The sequence below is a fragment of the Octopus sinensis genome, unplaced genomic scaffold (genome assembly GCF_006345805.1).
Source record: "Octopus sinensis unplaced genomic scaffold, ASM634580v1 Contig14206, whole genome shotgun sequence".
Lineage (NCBI taxonomy): Eukaryota > Metazoa > Mollusca > Cephalopoda > Octopoda > Octopodidae > Octopus > Octopus sinensis.
This window is the reverse complement of record NW_021833149.1, coordinates 10001-25000: the sequence shown is the minus strand read 5'-3', so window position 1 is coordinate 25000 and position 15000 is coordinate 10001. Positions and strand designations below refer to the sequence as shown.

Genomic DNA, 15000 nt, shown 5'->3' with positions numbered 1-15000 from the left:
CATCGACGCGAAAGACGAAGTTTATATCCGGGTCACTGGCGATTTGCTTCAATTCTTTGTAATCAGCGTCCTTTCCGATACCTATAGCGAACACATAGATACCTGCCTGGTGAGTGAGACGAGATTCTCGAACCGTATTGTTGTAATCTCTGGACTGGCCGTCGGTCAAAACGACCATAATTTGGGCCACTCCTTTACGTGCCAGTGGTCCCTGGAAACCGTTCTCTCTCACATATTTAATGGCCTTAGCCGTATCTGTCTCTCCACCAGTCAAATAGATTTCCGGCCGAGAAAGGATCTCGTTCACTTTGCTTTTATTATAGGAACCAAGACTCATTACTGGTTGTACCTTGTCGCTGAAGGTAACCAAACCGATCTTCGCGTTACTGTTTTCTGTATTGAAAAGATCCATAACATGTTCCACAAACGATAGTTCTTTCTTAAAATCAGGTTGCCATATACTACTGGAAGAATCTAGTAGAAAGTATACGTCAGCTGGCTTGCCTCCACACTCTAGTAATAATAAAAATAAAAAAAAATACAAGTGAAAGTACAAAGTTTATTTTCTTTAGTATTAGAGAGTAAGTAACAAAGGGGGGTAATTAAGGAAGGGATTTTGTTCTGTTGTCGAAAGATGGGGGAATATACTATTCTTTCTTTCATATATGTGAATACTGAAAGAAGTTGCATATAATGGCCTTCCCAGCTCAAATGCATGGATTCATAAATATCTCTGTAGCAGATTTTGACTCAGGATCTTCTAAGTAGGTAGTTTTTTTTGAGAAAGATACCCAAAGTGCTTTCCATTTATCGTAAGCTCAGAGCTCAACATACTACCGTCTCCTGTGATCATTGGTTAACGACAATACTTAAAAAAATCAAGACACTACGGTGAATATACCGTCATCTAATGGCAACGGGAAACTGAGTTGTCTTTACAACAGCCTTTACACACACACACACACACCACACTATATATATATATATATATATATATATATATATATATATATATATATATATATGATCGTTTTTATGTTCAGTTGTAATGAAAACAGTTTCACACTAATCTGATTGGTCACTCTATACTTTTGTCGAGTACAAATTTATTATTCTTAGGCAAGAATATTATTGATAGTGACTTCGAGGTTTCGGTCAGTTAAGCCATCGTGAGATTGCGATGCACTGAAGGTAATCTTGGTTTTATATTATCTCCGTTCAGTTAAAATCTTCCTCAGATGTGTGCGTTTGGGTGGAGCGATAATTAGGTTTTAGAGTGGGTCGTTTATATATATATATATATATATATATTAATCAACCATTTATTTGAGATCGAAAAGGAAGTCCATCCATGAGAACGACGAACATTGTCTCTTACACACACACACACACCACACACACACACACACACACACACACATATATATATATATATATATATACATATATATATGCGTGTGTCTCTACATTATTAATGTGAAGCGAGGGTGAAGCCAAGTTAAGTTTCTAAATTGGTGTCGGTGAGTACATGAGAAATACAAATGGAAAAAGAAGTGACATTTTAGTGAGTCTAAGATGAAGTAGCTACGGGTACAATGGTTTAATTTATTAGAGTAGAGAGGTCACACAGAAAGGATTTTGAAGCGCCCGGTGCACTAACAATTAATTTGTTTAAAGAAGTGACATGATATGATAGAAGCGTTAGAGTGAGAAGTGGTCGTGGTTACCCTATGACGTAACCTTAGCAAGTAAAAGTTACTAGTTTTTATAAAGGTTGTTAGAGAGGTAGGATCGGTTTGGACAAAAAAGGGAGAGGGAACTTGAGGAAAAATTTCGGGGATGTTGTAAATTCAAAGGTCAGAAGAAAAATAGAGGAAATGTGACTTTTGTTTTACACATAGGATCTTTTAAAGTACTTTTTTTTGGTGCCTTTTGTCTTTTTTTTTTAACGTTCCGGATATATTATCTCTGTATCTTCTTTACACATATATAGACATCGGAATAGATGCAGCGATGTCAAAACACACACATACACACACACACACTCACTCACAGTCACAGACCGACATGCATATACGGATGTATGAATGCATACTTGCATGCACAGGGCCACACACTCATACACACAAACATTTATGTATATATATATATATATATACATATTTAAGGACTATACTGCTGTTAGCATCCATACTGTAGTTTCACACGAAAGTGAGTGACTATAATATCGACCAGGTGGGAAAGAGAAGTAATTGTCTGACGAGCGCCATATACAGGTCACAGACAAAAAACCATGGCATGAGTTTCATGAAACCACGAAACCATTGTACGAGTTCAACAGATCAGTTACTAAATATTGATAAACATGTACCCGGCTCTGTATTAGTCTCTGCGAATGTAATACAATCACTCAAACACTTATGCATTAAACACGCACACATACACACATATAAACTCGCGCATGCGTATGTATGAGACATACGTAAAAATATGCATCAACACCGATATGTAACGCCAGGTAACCGAAATGCACAAAGGGCAACATTTCTCTTCTTTCACCTGCGTTTATGTTTACCATCTTTTTACGGTTTATAAATTAAGAAGAACATAAATGTCTGTTTAAAAAAAAACACACGAAAATGTTAATAGAACATAACCTACACGTGTTTACAGAACACGCCTGTTAAAAGAACATACATACGCGAGTTAACAGAACGCGTCTATATGTGTTAACCGAACATACATGTGTTAACAAGGCACGCACGTGTGTTAAAAGAAACCACATGTGTAGGCACGCACGTGTGTTAAAAGAAACCACATGTGTGAATTAACGGAATAGAAACACTCATGTGTTAGTATGAGAAACATAGATGCGTTAACGGAACACGGATACCTGAGTTGATTAAAAAATATACAAACGTTAGTCAGTGGACAACCCATATATAGTACATATATAAAAGTTGACAGAACATACATACGTGCACATAAAATACAAATACAAACACATACATAGAGAGAGAAGGTACAAGAATAGAATTAATAAATGCAAAATGAAAAAAAGAAAACATAATCAAGCAAATAAATAATCTTTATGCACATACATAAATATATCAACGACCGTCATATATCAAAGATGTACATCAATATATCTTAATGAAGATCAACACGTGTCATTTAAATAAAGAAAACACTGTTATAGCTAGACAAAATATAACAAATGAATAATAAATAAATAGATAAAATATACGGATATGACAATAGCACCCAAAAGGAATAACAAAGCAAGGTTGGAATTATAGAATTAAAAGAAGCTGGAAGGCGGGAAGGTTTTATACAAGGCATGCTGTTAATATATATGATTAAATCTTTTGGCAGTAAGAGTAATCCAGAGAAGGTGGAGATACGTGGTATTTCCTGGTTGGCCCCAGGAGGTTAAACGCCCACCTCCCCCTATTGTGAGACGTTCGTCATTCAGAAATCCTGTTCGTTTTTATTTTGTTGATTTTCATGGCTTTTTGTTTCCTCCATATTCTATTCTGTAATCACCTCCGCCATATTTGAAATTTGTATTTGTAGTAACTAATAAAAATTGCTTCCAGTTAAGGCACATGGTCAGAAGGGAGGATGTCAGCCGATTACATCGGGTCCCCAGTACACAGCAGGTACTTATTTTATTGACTCTGAAGAATGAAAACCAAAGTTGATCCCCGCGGAATTTGAACTGAGATGGTAAAAAAGCAAGGAAAAAAAAGCCGTCAAGCATATTTATTTGACGTGCTGACAATTCTATCAGTTCGCGGCCTGAATAATAATTCTTTCTATAGGATGTTCAAGAAGTCTCCCCGCAATAAGTATTTTATTGCATAATAAATATTTATAAGATGGTATAAGACTACAAAAGAATATATTAGATTTTACAAGACTTCAAACATCTTTATAAGAAGTGTTGAAAGTGTCGTCCTTTATTTTCAATACATAAGTTAGTTGACTCTTCTAAAATACCTAAGTTGACTCTTATAAAAAAAGTTGACTCTTCTAAAATACCTAAGTTGATTCTTCCAAAAAGAAGTTGACTCTTCTAAAATACATAAGTTGATTCTTCTAAAATACATAAATTGATTCTTCTAAAGAAGTTGACTCTTCTAAAAAAATTCACTGTGAAGAGACTTTTTGAACTATTCGTACAATTATAGAGACTTTTTGAACTATTATAGAGACTTTTTGAACTATTCGTACAAAGCCTGAAATATTGGGGGAGGGGCGGGGCTAGTCAAGCGCATCCACTCCAGTTTTTGACTGGTACTTGTTTTATCGACCCCAAAAAGATGAAAGGTAAAGTCGATCTCGAAGGAAATTTGAACTCGCAAGAAACGCCGCTAAGCAGTTTGTCCGGCATGTTAATGGTTCTGCCAGCTCGCTGCCTTTTTGCTATGATGAGTTCAAAGTTTGGTAAAAGGCCTGAAATGTTGGGGGAGGAGGTAAGTCTAAGTCGATGACATCGACCTCAGTACGCAACTGGTACTTATTTAATCGAACCGAAAGGATAAAAGGTCAGAATTTGAACTCAGAACATATAGGCAGACGAAACGCCGCTAAGCCAGGTACGCTAACGATTTTGCCAGCTCACCACCTTAACCCTTTGAGCTCGTTACGCCAGTTTACCGGTGGATGGCTGACTTTTCTCTATATCGTAGCACTGTTCTACCGGTGGAGAGCATCTGCACTAAAGTACGACAATTTATTTTTATCCAATCAGAATGCTGTGATTGATACTGAGCCAATTTTCAGCTTATTTTGCTCAGGAAGGGGCAAAGGTTCAGGAGGTCAGGGCTCGAAGGGTCAATGATAATATTGATTTCAAAATTTTGGCACAAAACAGCAATTTTGGCCGGAGAGGTAAGTCGATTACATCGACCCAGAACTCAACTTATTTTGTCGACCCGAAAGGATGAATGGCAATTTCAACTCAGAACGTAAAGAGCCGGAAGAAACACCGCTAAACATTTTGTCCGGCGTGCTAACAGTTCTGCCGGCTCTTAGACTTAATAATAATAATGATGATGATGATAATTATGGTGCGTGTTGTTTAGAAGAACAGAAGGAGACAATAGCCTGAGTTCATTGGAGACCATATGAGAAGAAGAAAACAAAGCCTTGTGCACTTGGTGACTCTCTGGAAAAATGTAAAGAAGAAACGAGGGAAGGCAGGATGAGAAAATACTCGATGGCCTTATCAGGTGGTTTCAACAAAAAGTGACCCAGTAACGTGCTTAGTTGTGTGGTTGGGTTGCGACAATGGGGAAGTGGGGACAGTGGTCGTCAATGCCTGAAGGTATGACACCATATGAAGTATATATATATATATATATATATATATAATATATATATATATATATATGAATGAAAAAAAAAGAAAATAAGAAACTGACGTATAGAATATCAGTTTATTCAAAAGATATTCCAAACATCCCTTAAAGGATTATAGGTCCTTGGCTTGGTTGTTATTATATATATATATATATATATATATATATATATATATATATAAACATTATATATTATATATATATATATATATATATATATATATAATATATATATATAATATATATATATATAATATAAACATACATATAGGCGCAGGAGTGGCTGTGTGGTAAGTAGCTTGCTAACCAACCACATGGTTCCGGGTTCAGTCCCACTGCGTGGTACCTTGGGCAAGTGTCTTCTACTATAGCCTCGGGCCGACCAAAGCCTTGTGAGTGGATTTGGTAGACGGAAACTGAAAGAAGCCCGTCGTATATATGTATATATATAAATGCGTGTGTGTGTTTGTGTGTCTGTGTTTGTCCCCCTAGCATTGCTTGACAACCGATGCTGGTGTGCTTATGTCCCCGTTAATTAGCGGTTCGGCAAAAGAGACCGATAGGATAAGTACTGGGCTTACAAAAAAGAATAAGTTCCGGGGTCGAGTTACTCGATTAAAGGCGGTGCTCCAGCATGGCCGCAGTCAAATGACTGAAACAAGTAAAAGAGTAAAGAGTATATAGACACACACACACATATATGCTACCATGTATTTCGTTATGTTTAATATCAAGTATCGTCAGCCATGCCTACCCGAGATGCATGCTGATTAACCTGACCGTACGGCATGCGTTCCATGAGTATCCGATTAATGCCGATTTGTGAAGTTTGTCGCATGTAGAACGAATGTAGAATGGTCCTTGGTGCCCCTCCCGATATCATGGCCCTTTCCCCTGTTGTCATTCCATTATCAGTTGCTGTTGTTTCATTTACTTTACTCATTGTGGATCCCAACCACTGTTTCGTATTTTATTTAAATACTGTTTATGAAGTCTTGGACTCTTACGGCACCATAAAAGAAAGATTATTATTATTATTATTATTATTATTATTATTATTATTATTATTATTGAGTGAGAGAGCAGTTCATGCCATCAAAGTGACACTGGGGTAAAATATACGAAGCCCAATATACCTATCATGACTACCCGTCTGATAAAGGTACACCAGGCACATTCATCACAACCATATGTGAGCGACATGGTGATCTCATATCAAGATAAACAGCACATGACCTTGCAGGTGGGGCCCAGTTAGAATTTTCTTCAGGTTGAGTAGCCCATCCCGCTCAAACGGTTCCTGAATAAGGGTTGTTTAAGGATGTTGAAAGAACCACCCATGTTTCCAGAGGTGAACTATTCAAATCCCAAAGAATCCCTCTCAACACATGGCTATGATGCTCCCCCACTACTTCTGCTCGTGATCAGAGATGCACATATTGTCAGCCACTAAGGGACATGCTCAACTGGTAAGGTCAAACAACTGACAAGCAAATCTGTGGTATTGAGCAGAAATTTGCTGTAAGCCCATCTTTTATACCAAGACAAAACAATGTACATGATAACACTTCCAATCAGTTAAGATCAGAAGCCATGAGAGCCACTGCCTGGGACTGCATCAGGGCATTTATTATTATTATTATTATTATTATTATTATTATTATTATTATTTCTGAGTTCAAATTCAGCCGAGGTCGACTTCGCCTTTCATCTTTTCAAAGTCGATAACATAAGTACCAGCAGATTACAGAAGTCGATGTAATCGACTTAACCCCCCTCCCCCACCCCAAGAACTTTCTGGCCTTGTGTCCAAATTTGAAACTATTATTATAAGGATGGTCTATATGCAGAATCGCTGGCGCGTCGAAAAAAATGTTTTATGATATTTCCTTCTCTTTATGTTCTTAATTCCAGTATAGCAGAGGTCAGCTTTCGCTTTCATCCTTTTGAGGTCGATAAAATAAAGTATTAACAAGTACTGAGGGTCAATGTAATCAATCAGTCCCTTCCTTTAAAATTTTTGTTGGACTTGAACATAAATTTGAGACCATTATAACACGACTAACTGGCAGGATCGTTAATATGCCGGACAAAATGCTTAGCGTTATTTTTTCCAACTCATCAGGTTCTGAGTACAAATTTGCCTTTCATCCTTTCGGGGTCGATACATTAAGTACCAGTAAAATACGGGGTCGATTAATCGACTAGTCCCCTCCCCACAAAATTTGAGTCCTGTGCCTATAGTAGAAAGGATATTATATTATTGAGGCGGCAAGCTGGCAGAAACGTTAGCACGCGGGCGAAATGCTTAGCAGCATTTCGTCCGTCTTTACGTTCTGAGTACAAATTTGCCTTTCATCCTTTCGGGGTCGATACATTAAGTACCAGTAAAATACTGGGGTCGATTTAATCGACTAGTCCCCTCCCCACAAAATTTGAGTCCTTGTGTCTATAGTAGAAAGGATTATTATTATTATTGAGGCGGCAAGCTGGCAGAAACGTTAGCACGCCGGGCGAAATGCTTAGCAGCATTTCGTCCGTCTTTACGTTCTGAGTTCAAATTTAGCCGAAGCCAACTTTGCTTTTCATCCTTTCGGGGTCAATTAGATAAGTTCCAACTACGCACTGGGGTGATCGTAATCGACTTAATCCCCTTCCCCAAGTTGCCATTCTGGCAAAGAATTCAAATCATCATCATCATCATCATTATTATTATTATTATTATTATTATTATTATTATTATTATTATTATTATAACTATTATAACTATTATTATTATTATTATTATTATTATTATAACTATTATTATTATTATAACTATTATAACTATTATTATTATTATTATAACTATTATTATTATTATTATTATAACTATTATTATTATTATTATTTTTATTATTATTATTATAACTATTATTATTATTATTATTATTATTATTATTATTATTATTATTATTATTTAGTCGGCGAGCTGACAATAGTTAATCACGCTGGACGAAATGCATAGCGGCATTTCGTCCGTCATTACGCTCTGAGTTCAAATTCCGCCGAGGTCGACTTTGCCTTTTATTCTTTCGGTTTCGATAAACTAAGTACCAGTTGAGCATTGATGTCGATGTAATCGACTCATCCCCTTCCCTCAAAATCTTTGCTCTTGTGGTAAAACTTGAAACCATTATTATTATGATTAGCATGTCTACAAAACGCAGGTCTTTGCGATTCTCCTTCATATTTCTTGTAATGAATGGCGTGTTTATGCATAATTTCATTGCTAAAGAAAACAGAGTCAAAAACACAGAAAGCTGCAGTCTTGGCATTCATTTGTGCTACATTATAGTTAATTATCTCCAAGCCATTCTTTAGCTGTAATTAAGATTTGCTGATTAAAAGCAAACAAACAAAAAAAAGGAAGAAAATGAAACTGAAAATAAAAAATAAAAAATAAAACAGAAAAGTAAAAAAAAAAAAGCAACAATGCAAAACAAACAGACAAAAAATAAAGCAACAATAAAAAAAAATGAAGATTATTTTCTGCTGCAAATATGAAAAGGAAGCTGCAAATGAGAGCAGCCGACCGTTTCAACGAACCGACAAACCAGACAACCGACCGGTCGAGTTACTAGCTAAACAACGGAAGTTATCTCCCCCTCTTCACCTTTGTGTACGTCTGTATATACACACACACACACACACACACACACACACATATATATATATATATGCATGTATGTATATATATGCACATACATACACATATACACTCATGGCCTACAAGCAGACAAAATATAACACTGCGTAAAAATAAGTACGAATTCCGTTTGAAACTATAATGATTGCACGAAAATAGTCAGCAATAACATCTAGCATGTACTAGCTTAATAATAATAATAATAATAATAAGTACCAGTCAGTGGCTCTCATGGCTTCTGATCTTAACTGATTAGAAGTGCTATCATGTACATTGTTTTGTCTTGGTATAAAAGATGGGCTACAGCTAATATTCTGCTCAATACCACAGATTTGATTGTCAGTTGTTTGACCTTAACCAGTTGAGCATGTCCCTTAGTGGCTGACGATATGTGCATCTCTGATCACGAGCAGAAGTAGTGGGGGAGCATCATAGCCGTGTGTTGAGAGGGATTCTTTGAGGTTTGAATAGTTCACCTCTGGAAATATGGGTGGTTCTTTCTACATCCTTAAACAACCCTTATTCAGGGACCTTTTGAGCGGGATGGGCTACTCAACCTGAAGAAAATTCTAACTGGGCCCCACCTGCAAGGTCATGTGCTGTTTATCTTGATATGAGATTACCATGTCGCACACATATGGTTGTGATGCATGTGCCTAGTGTACCCTTATCATACGGGTAGTCATGATGGGTATACTGGGCTTCGTATATTTTACCCCAGTGTCACTTTGATGGCATGCACTGCTCTCTCACTCAATAATAATAATAATAATAATAATAATAATAATAATAATAATAATAATAATAATAATAATAATAATGATAATAATAATAATAATAATAATAATAATAATAATAATATAATAATAATAATAGCAAGGATAAGTTAACAGAATCTTAGTTGTCAGATTCTGTTCTCCTTCCTGTACAATATATAATTGCTAATCATAAATAACATCCATAATAAAATGCCCAACTTGCTGTTACTTGAAGTCTTTGGTTAAGCTTTGGAACAGCAGCTCAAGTAATAACAGCAGCTCAAGTAATAACAGCAGCTCAAGTAATAACGTAAATGTTAACAATGATGATTTCAAATCTTGGCACAAGCCCAGCAATTACGTGTGAGGGCGTGGGTAAATTGATTACATCGACCCTAGTATTCAACTGGCATTTATTTAATCAACCCGGAAAAGAAGAAAGGCTAACTCGACCTCGGCGGTTTCTGGACTCAGAGCATAACGACGGACGACGTGACTGCGATTCTATAATCATCGTAATGGCGTTTCAAGTTTTGGCCAAAGGCCAGAAAATTTAGTGGGAGGTGGTCAGTCGGAACCATCGACGCCAGTACTTGACTGGTTCTTTGTTTCGTAGATACTGAGAGGATGAAAGGCAAAGTCGATTCACCTCTGTGTGTCTCTTACTTCCAGTTTGTCTGTTAGATCTGCTTCTCTGGAAGGAGTCGACTGTGGTCAGACCTGGATAGGGATGGGTCCCGTCAAGCCTAGATACATTGTATTTCATGTCGGCGTCTCTACGATTCCCCTAGGAGTTGACGGCTAAAGGCAACACAAATACAGTCCTAATAGTTGACGAACCAAAGCAAAAATATAAAGCAAACTAAAGCGAATAAACCAAAGGAATAAAGCAAGTGTAGGAAGTGAAGCTTTAACACAAATGTGAAGATAAAGCATTCGCATAGATAAACACAATAAAAAGAAACGTAATCGTGATCTCCAACATAACATGGAGGCTGTGTTAGAACAAAGAATTCTGCGTTATTTTGTTTGAGAGAAACTCTGAAAAGGACTCGTGGCGCATAAAAGCACTCGAAATTATACACGAAATAATTTCGATACAATTCCGCGTGCTTCGATGCACTACGAGATATTTTCTCTCGAGGTAAATAACGCAGGGTTTTGTGTTCTAACAAAACTTCCACGTTAAGTTGGAGATCAAGACTACCTAAAGGTATTAAAACTGCTTTTGTCGTTATGAAACAATGATTTTTTAAATGCGCTCTCGTTGAGTGGGGATCATCAGCGGTGCTGGGTATAAATGTAAGGTCTTACTCTGTTTCGATTTCCTGTTGGAATACACAATCGATGGATCGATATCACTTCGGGGTTTGTCTCGTCTGATTGGAACTGAAAGAAAGAATTATAGAATTAATGCTGACAGTTGGATTGTAGTGTAAATACGTGTCGTAGTAACATATGGTATAATTATCAACAGGGCAAATTATGGAAAAAACTGACGAACAACTTTTATCGATTTTCGAACCTTATTGGTTTCTCATCAGAGGTATCTACAATATTCTGACAGTCTCCAGAGAAACAAGCAACCAACTGTTCATATACTCAACAAATGCAGCAGTTACTCTATGAAGGAGTCCCTAATTGGCACACTGAAAGTGTTCAAAACTCTATGACATCCGTATGTTGTGAATTTGGTTAATTGTGTATATGTCGTAACTATTGGATAATTGGTGTTGTGAAAGTGCTGTTGTACCTGTGTGTTAGTTGCGTATGTTGTCGAGCAATATGTACCGTAAGTATGTAGTAGTTTTGTTTAAAAACAATGAAAAAAAGGCGATGCATACCCTGCGTGCAGATATTTTTTTTTCTCAAACTATAATGTCGCTTGCAATGCGTTGCTTATCCATGGTTTTTAATACAACTACATTAAGCTTTCTTTTTTTAAGTATCACCGTTATAAGTATTTATACCCCGGTGAAACCCTTGAATCCATCACTGTGTACAGACACACACACACACACACACACACACACAGATTCGCATATCTATGTATATATTTATGTATGTATGAACCTACGCGCATAGTTATAGGTACTCCATGGTCGATACACACGCAGGCGAGGGTCGATTCCTATGTAAAAGAAAGTGAACAAAATAATATGACCACTTGCTTATCGGGAAATTTGTTAGTTCGATTCAAAATTTTGTTCATCATTTCGAGCCACTCACCCCATGAGTATTTCTACCAAATGTGGTAAAAATCCGTTCAGCCGTTTTCCAGTAAATTTGCAAAAACACAGACAAACAGGCAAAGACGAGTTATTACAATACCCTGCTTTCGTTCACTCGTGCAGGGTAAAAATAAAAAGAAAGATATTGCAACTGTATGCCAGTTGTGTATTTGTTATTGCAAAGCGGCAGGTTGGCAGAATCGTTAGTACGCCCGGGTTAAATGCTTAGCGGCATTTCGTCTGTCTTTACGTTCTGAGTTATGCCAGCTCGTCGCATTTTACTGTTGAAATATTAAATACATTTATGAAGTCTATGAATGAATGTTACCATGAAATATATATCGTAATGCTAGAAATATGAGGTGCAAATGTCATGGTGAAATGAATGTCGTAAATATCTTAGCTCAATGTCACTCCACCACCACGACCACGACCATCACCACAGACCAGAAATAATTATAACATTACTTACCCCCCACCACTACACTTTTACATTGAATCGACAACACCCTGTCTCAACATAAATGTCAAGGGATGAATATTTTTTTATTTACTTTACTTAGTAGAGGAGAAAAGAGCATCGTCATGACCCCACTTCAGGGTCTTCATTGTTAATGAACAGACGGGAGCAAGTTTCGGCTTCACTGATAAGAACAGAACGGAGTTTGCTGCGAAAGACACGCATAGGATAGGTAGTGATGTTTAAAAAAAGGGGGCAACTGATTGGATATCACATCATCACGTGATCGACCAGACTACTGGATGTTGTAATAAATCGCTGATCTTTTTTAAGTATCACCATTATAAGTATTTATTGTTTGTTCCTTCTCGAGCCATGCCTAGCTCATAAAGGCCGGTCTTCCGGCCTCCTTGGCGTATAGGTTCCCCACCTGGACGGGACGCCGGTCCGTCGCAGGTAAGCTGCATGAAGAAAGAGTGAGAGAAAGTTGTGGCGAAAGAGTCAGCAGAAGTTCGCCATTACTTTCTACCGGAGCCGCGTGGAGCTCAGGTGTTTCGCTCATAAAAAAACACACACATCGCCCGGTCTGAGATTCGAACCCACGAACCCTCGGCCGCGAGTCCGCTACTCTAACCACTAGGCCATGTGCCTCCACATAAGTATTTATACTCCGGGGAAATTAAGAAATCAACTCGTAAATAAACGAAACCCTCGAATCCATCACTGTACACACACACGCACGCGCACACATGCAAACGCACGCACACCCACACACACACACACAGATCGTGTATCTATGTATATATTTATGTATGTACCTACGCGCATAGGTACTTCATGATCTGTACACACGCAGGCGCAATGCACTTCGCATCGTTTTAGCTTTCGAATAACGCCACCCTGTTGACTAGGCAAGCAGGCCAACATCCTCCCCACCTCCTGATCGTAAAGCTATTCTGACGCAGAGTTACTCATTTACAGCTGTGTGGACTGGAGCAACGTGTGAAGGACACAACGTGCCGCTCAATTCAGGAATCGAACCTACGATCAAGCGTTCATGAGTGCAATACACTAACCACTAGGCTACTCACCTCCACAATTAAATATACCTCTTACTAAATTAAATATACCCAAGATTCAGTATATATCTATCTATCTATCTATCTATCTATCTATCTATCTATCTATCTATCTATCTATCTATCTGTCTGTCTGTCTGTCTGTCTGTCTGTCTCTATCTATCTATCTATCTATCTATCTATCTATCTATCTTTCTATCTATTTATCTATCTATCTATCTATCTATCTTTCTATCTATCTATCTATCTATCTATCTACATACGTGTGAATATATACGTATGTGATACAGAAGATGGGAAAAGCTGTACAATAACCTGTGGGATTCGAACTTAGAGTCTGTCGTTAACTGTAGAGCTCTGCTAACCACTGCACCAAAGCGACATTAGAACCAACCAGTGATCATATTGGTTCCGTATTTTAGCACAAGGCCAGCAATTTCGGGGGAAGGAGGAAGCCGATTGCATCGACATCAGTGCTCAACTGGTACTTATTTTATAGACTCTCTTTTACTCTTTTACTTGTTTCAGTCATTTGACTGCGGCCATGCTGGAGCACCGCCTTTAGTCGAGCAACTCGACCCCGGGACTTATTCTTTGTAAGCCCAGTACTTATTCTATCGGTCTCTTTTGCCGAATCGCTAAGTGACGGGGATGTAAACACACCAACATCGGTTGTCAAGCAATGCTAGTGGGACAAACACAGACACACAAACACATACACACACATACATATATATATACATATATACGACAGGCTTCTTTCAGTTTCCGTCTACCAAATCCACTCACAAGGCATTGGTCGGCCCGGGGCTATAGCAGAAGGCACTTGCCCAAGATGCCACGCAGTGGGACTGAACCCGGAACCATGTGGTTGGTTAGCAAGCTACTTACCACACAACCACTCCTACACCTCCGAAAGAATAAAAGGAAAAGCCGACCTCGCTCAAATTTGAACTGAGAACGTAAGGTCGGAGGAAATGCCACTAAGCATCTCACCCGGCGCGGTAACCATTCTGCTAGCTCGCCGCCTTTACCAGCCTTCATATTAACGGCAAGCTGGCAATATCGTTAGCACGCCGGGCGAAATGCTTCGCGCTATGTCGTCTGCCACTATGATCTGAGTTCAAATTCCGCCGAAGTCGACTTTGTCTTTCATCCTTTCGGGGTCGATAAATTAGGTATTAGTTGCGTACTGGATTCGATCTAATCGACCAGCCCCCTCTTCACTTATTTCGGGTCTTGTACCTAGAGTAGAAAAGAATCGTTAGCAACGTCGAACAAAATGCTTAACGGCATTCCGAGTTCAAATCGGGCCGAGGTCAAAATTGCCTTTTATTCTTTCGGGGACGATAAAATAAAATACTAGTCAAGTACTGAAGTTCTATGCAATCGACTTGTTCTGCCTCCACTCAAAATTA

General features: G+C 38.1%; 1 protein-coding gene across 1 annotated transcript in view; it reads right to left on the bottom strand.

Annotated features, from left to right (window-relative positions):
• The window catches only part of LOC115230052 (collagen alpha-1(XII) chain), a 20794-nt gene that overhangs the window by 173 nt on the left and 5621 nt on the right, over positions 1-15000 (bottom strand). Inside the window, exons 3-4 of the mRNA XM_029800288.2 lie at positions 11127-11201; positions 1-513 (exon numbers count right to left, since the gene is read on the bottom strand). The exon at positions 1-513 is cut by the window's left edge and continues 173 nt beyond it. Of these exons, the coding sequence (XP_029656148.1) occupies positions 1-513; positions 11127-11201 (588 nt within the window). The remainder of the gene's footprint in view (positions 514-11126; positions 11202-15000) is intronic.